The sequence below is a fragment of the Chinchilla lanigera genome, unplaced genomic scaffold, assembly GCF_000276665.1.
Source record: "Chinchilla lanigera isolate Chin_1 unplaced genomic scaffold, ChiLan1.0 scaffold00011, whole genome shotgun sequence".
Lineage (NCBI taxonomy): Eukaryota > Metazoa > Chordata > Mammalia > Rodentia > Chinchillidae > Chinchilla > Chinchilla lanigera.
The window spans coordinates 25,574,901-25,580,248 of record NW_004955412.1 but is presented as its reverse complement, the minus strand read 5'-3'; the positions used below and the strand labels follow the sequence as shown (position 1 = coordinate 25,580,248).

Genomic DNA, 5,348 nt, shown 5'->3' with positions numbered 1-5,348 from the left:
TTTTTTTTTTGTCATTTTGAGACAGGGTCTCACTATGAAGTTCAGGTTGGCCTTGAGCTCATTTTGTAACACAGGCTGGCTTCGAACTCACAGCAATTCTCCTGCCTCAGCCTCTCGAGTGCTGGGGTTATAGGTGTTCCCCGCCATGCCCAGCAATCTTTATTCTTCTAAACAGCTTAAATCCAGAAGAAAAACATCAGTGAGGCAGGAACTCCCTCTAAAGATTTGGATCTCACTATACTTTCTTGAAAAAAACACTAAGTTTTCTTTGCTTGGTATTTTCTATCTTGTAGAGTAATAATTAATAATAACAATGATAATGAAACCTGATTTATCTAAGTCATTATGTTAAATAAAGGCATGATATCCATAAATAATGAAATCAAATTCAATGTCCTGTGCATGCTATGTACGCACTACATCTCTGAATTACATACCCACCTCCACCATTGTCTTCTTCATGGTTTATCACATGAAGGTAAACATAATTTTATACATTTAATTCTAATTATTGGGAATCTAGAATGATAGAGATTTTATTTTCTGTTGGAGAAAGGTTAAAGGAAAATGAGTAGAGAAGCTACTTAGCTATGACTGTCTCGTTATTCCCTTGACCTGCTTTCTAGTCAGGTTAAAAAGCTAAAACTGGCATATCTCAAGTCCTTTGCAGCTAATTTCCACTAATTAAATGCAGTTATGTGAGATTTGGAAGGTTGGATTGGAAGGTTCCTTCCCTTTGTGTATAATAATTGAGAATCACCTCAGGGCTTGTTGAAAAAAGATTTCTGGTTCCTACCCAGTAATTAAGAAGACCTGGAGTGAGGTTGAAATTCTGAATTTCTAATAAGTTTCCAGGTGATGCTCATCCTAGGACTGTCATTCATTTTCCAGTTTCATGAACATGAGAAGAATTCTTCATGGTAGCAGTAGGGATGCTGGTGCTGGACCTTCCTGATGTGTACGTCATATCTATTGTGGAGTCGCTTTGGGGGACTGCTTACCCTTTCTGTAGTAATTAAAAATTGTATGCATGTAATTTCATACATTACATCCTTTTCTGTGTGTGGGAACTAGTTATATTTCCCAAATTAAACCACTGATTGATACAATGGTATACCTCAAATTGTAAATGACAAAAGATGTCCATAAATCCTTCAGATTACATCAGGCTGCCTAATCTAAAACACAAATCTTTGATAGTGTTATTAATAAGTGTGAGGAGAAACTCTGTCCCTCTGCAATTGGATTCAGTAAGTGATTTTGCATCAGTGTGAAATCGAGGGTGACCAGTCGTCCTACTTTTTCTGGATAGGGGGGTTTTCCAGCATGTGGATCTTTCAGTGCTAAGAATGGGAGAGAGTCAGGCTAATCTGGCCTGGCCAGCCACTCCAGTATAATCTTTCTTATTTATTTTGAAGTTGCACAGAAAGAGAAATAAGTTTGTGCGGATGATATTGCAAACATTTGAGAAATTGTTATCAGGAAGCAATTGAAATGGGAAAAGCATAACCAAGGCAGTTTCTTTTAGATTGGACACATGGACTATGAAGCCCTACAGCAAAGGCGGCAATGTGTGAGAGACCTGAGTGTGAGTTTGGAGCCACTGAGACTGTGGTTTGATCCAAGTGTTGATTGCCACCTGGATGACCTAGCGCAGGTCACTAAGTTACCATCTATGTTCAGTGGGACCACAATTGTACCTACCTCTGGTGAGGTGCAATGGAAATAAAATAGAATCTGCTTAGAACAGACACTTGGCTCAGAAGAAGCATGAAAAACATGTGAGCTATTATTATGATTATGATTATGATTATTAATTGCCATGAAAATTACATGAAGGAATCAGGTGGAAATGTGGAGGCAGGAATATAAGAGAGGAAATATAGCACATGTAAAGGAAGAAAGGGGGTGAAAGAATCTGGATGACAATGGTGCAAAGTATCATTTCTAGACCACTTTTAAATTCACATCTCTTAGTTTTATGTATTGCCAATGACCAAAAGTAAGAAATGAGCTGTTGAATGTTTTCTATATTGAAGGTAGTAGGGCCATGCATGACTCCCAAGCACAGTGTGAAAATTTACATTAATTTATAATTATGATTGAAAGTAGATAAAATGCATCCTCTCTGAGAGAAAAATCAACTTGAAATGGCTAATTGCAAACAAAATGATGGAAATGAAAGAGGGAAGGAAGAGGAAAAAGTGGAGAAGTGATGCACCCAAATATACAGAGAAGGGACTGTGTCCAGTCCACAGCTGGGCAGGCATGCAGAAGGCATCTTACTGATGTATATAACAACCTACTTTTAAGTAGAAAGAGAATGAGCAATAACGTTCACATCAAGAGTTTTCTTGTCAGTGTTTTCTGCAGGGCTGTCTTTACTTCCTTGTTCCTCAGGCTGTAGATCAAGGGGTTGAGCATGGGGATCACCGTGGTGTAGAACACAGAAGCCACGTTCTCCTGGGCCAGGGAACTGGCTGTGGAGGGCTTTAAGTACATGAATGCAGTGGATCCATAGAACAGCCCCACAGCTGCAAGATGGGAGCTGCAGGTGCTGAAGGCTTTGGACCTGCCCTCGGAAGAGCTGATGCAGAGGATGCTTGACAGGACGAAGGCATAGGAAACAAGAATAACTAAGCTGTTGAATATGATGTCGAATCCAGCTAAGAAGAAGATTGCCATCTCCACATCATAGGTGCTAGAGCAGGAGAGTTTCATGAGAGGGGGGATGTCACAGAAGTAGTGGTTGATGAGGTGCTCACAATAGCTCAGTTTTAACATGAGGCCAGTCTCCATTGTGGAGCCAGTGAACCCTATGGTGTAGACCAGAGCCACCATCAGGGAGCAGAGTGTGTGAGACATGATGATGTTGTAAAGCAAAGGGTGGCAGATGGCCACATATCTGTCGTAGGCCATCACTGTGAGCATGTAGCACTCAGCAATGACAAAAACAAGGAAGAAGTAGAGCTGAGACATGCATCCCGCATAGGAGATGACATTCTTCTGGGACACAAAGTTGACCAGCATTTTAGGGGTGGTGACAGAAGAGTAACAGATGTCCACGAGTGAAAGGTTGCTGAGGAAGAAGTACATGGGTTTGTGAAGCTGCCGGTTGAGACATGTCAGGGTGATCATGCCCAGGTTCCCCACCATGGTGACCATGTAGATCCCCAGGAAGAGGAGGAAGAGGGGCATCTGGAGCTCTGGTCTGTTAGTTAATCCTCCAAGAATGAACTCTGTCACTGTTGAGTGATTTTCTTCAGTCATTTTGTCTAGATGGGAGTCTTGTGGGAAAAAGAAAAGGACCCTGTGAGATGACCTCCTTGCACTGCTTGGGCAGCTGTTTTTCTGTATTTGGGGCTGCTGAGCCAACCTGGTCATGGCTGATGTGTCCCCCTGCAACTCCTGCTTTTCACTGAGGGGTGGACCAGCCCTTGAATATTTCGAAGCTCTTGGGGAGTGGGATCCAGATCTGGATCTCTTACTACTCTCCTGCTTCTCCAGTATCCTAGTTCCTTAGTTCTCACTGTGTTGCCCTGTGCCAGCAGCATTTCCACCACCTTGACCTTGACATGCCCAGCTTATGATGGTTAAACTATATTTTTTGTTGTAGATTCTTTGTGCATTTCTACATTATTATTTAGCAAAATGAATTTATTATAATTTTGAAGATAGAAGGGATATTATTTGTAATTTATATGTATTTTTAACATTGTAAAAATTAAGCAAAGAATAAAAGCCCCCACATTTTCCAGTTACTTGGGGCCTACCACTGCCAGGGAACATCCTTCTAGATATGCTTTATGCATATATATACATTTACATGCATTAATATTTTTAACTTGAATTTTTACATATGATTCAAAAATTTCATTTGATCTCAGGAACAGTAATAACTGGCACTAACTATATTTTCTCTTAAATACAAGGAATAGTCTTTAGAATCCTTAAAATTTAGTGGGAAGATGAGAAAATCTGCATTGCATTGTGAGTTTTGCTGCTTGTAAATAAGAACAAAATGTATAATAGATATTGTGAAATAGGAAAAAATTGTTCAAATGGAAATGGGAACTAGGGAGGGAGAAGGAGGAAGGAAGGAAGGCAAAAGAAAAAAATGAGATAAGAAGGAAAAAAATGGAAGAAAGGCTTTTGTAAATAAGGAGGGGAAGAAGAATTAAAGGGAGGGAAGGGGAATGGGAAAAAAAGAGGAACCAAGATATGTCATGTAGGCTGCACTTGGTAGCATACCCCTGTAATCCCAGCAGGAGGATCACTGTGAGTTTGAGGCCAGCCTGGACTACACAGTGAGTTCAAGGCCAGCCTGAACTACATAGTAAGACCCTGTCCCAAAAGAAATATCATGTATGGGTACAAATTTCTTATGACGAATGTGATGATTATGCATATCTAAATTGTACCAATAAACTAAATTAAAATACATTTCCATTTATTACACAATAAGTTTTTTCTAGCTAACAAGAAATGTAAAATATTACATATTCCCCTGTATCCAGTCTCTATCTCTAACTATGTTAAAAAGCAGTTCATAGTGATAGGGGTATAGATGGAAACATGATTGTATAGGAGAACTGTGGGAAGCAGAAATTTCATTTTTTACATCCACATCTTCTAATAATATAAAGTAGCCCACTATGAACCACACATCACCTATGAATTATAAGTATTACCTGTAATCTTACCAAACCATCAGAAGCTCAGGTTTGCTGCTGAAGAAAACATAGCATAATAAGAAAAAGGCACCTAGCAAAGACAATGAACACATGATTGCAAATAACTTGCATTAAAAATAAGAGCTGACAGGAGAAAGATTTTCTTATTGTAGGTATGTATTAAATACATGTGTGGAAGAAAACTGATACACCATCTCCTGGAAGTTTTGGGAGATGCCATTGATTTCAGTGATCAGCAAGTGCTGGAAATACATGGATATATTTCTAGTGCTAAATGTGCTCATAAAGCCTAGTACAGTCATGGAAAGTGGGTCACCAAGATTGGTTGGCTTGGAGTATGGTTTACAAATGTAAGGGAAGAACATCTCTTGGGATGTAGTTACTCTGGAGACTGTGCTCTTCCCTAAGGAACAATTAGGGTCTTGGTTTACACCTACTCTGTGAATAACTTTTCTTTATACTTGTGGAGTCATCTTGCAGGTATGGAAACTTCAAATCTAATTAAAACATTGGAATGTTTTAGCACAGCAGTCCCGTCATCATCATTATTGTCGTTATCACTATCCTCCCCATTATCATCGTCTCCATTTGCATAACTACCTCAGTCGTTTCCATCAGCACCATCAGCAATGACTATCATTAGCATTGTAACTT

General features: G+C 39.5%; 1 protein-coding gene across 1 annotated transcript; it reads right to left on the bottom strand.

Moving 5' to 3' along the window:
- Window positions 1-2,337: 2,337 nt before the first annotated feature.
- On the bottom strand, window positions 2,338-3,282 carry LOC102003224 (olfactory receptor 151-like). The gene has a single exon (XM_005378654.2). It carries the CDS (start codon window positions 3,268-3,270, stop codon window positions 2,338-2,340), a length of 933 nt encoding a protein of 310 aa, XP_005378711.1. The 5' UTR covers window positions 3,271-3,282.
- Between the last annotated feature and the right edge of the window lie 2,066 nt (window positions 3,283-5,348).

Coding starts and splice junctions, on each gene's coding strand:
- LOC102003224 (XM_005378654.2), bottom strand. CDS start 3,270: ATGACTGAAGAAAATCACTCAACAGTGACAGAGTTCATTCTTGGAGGA.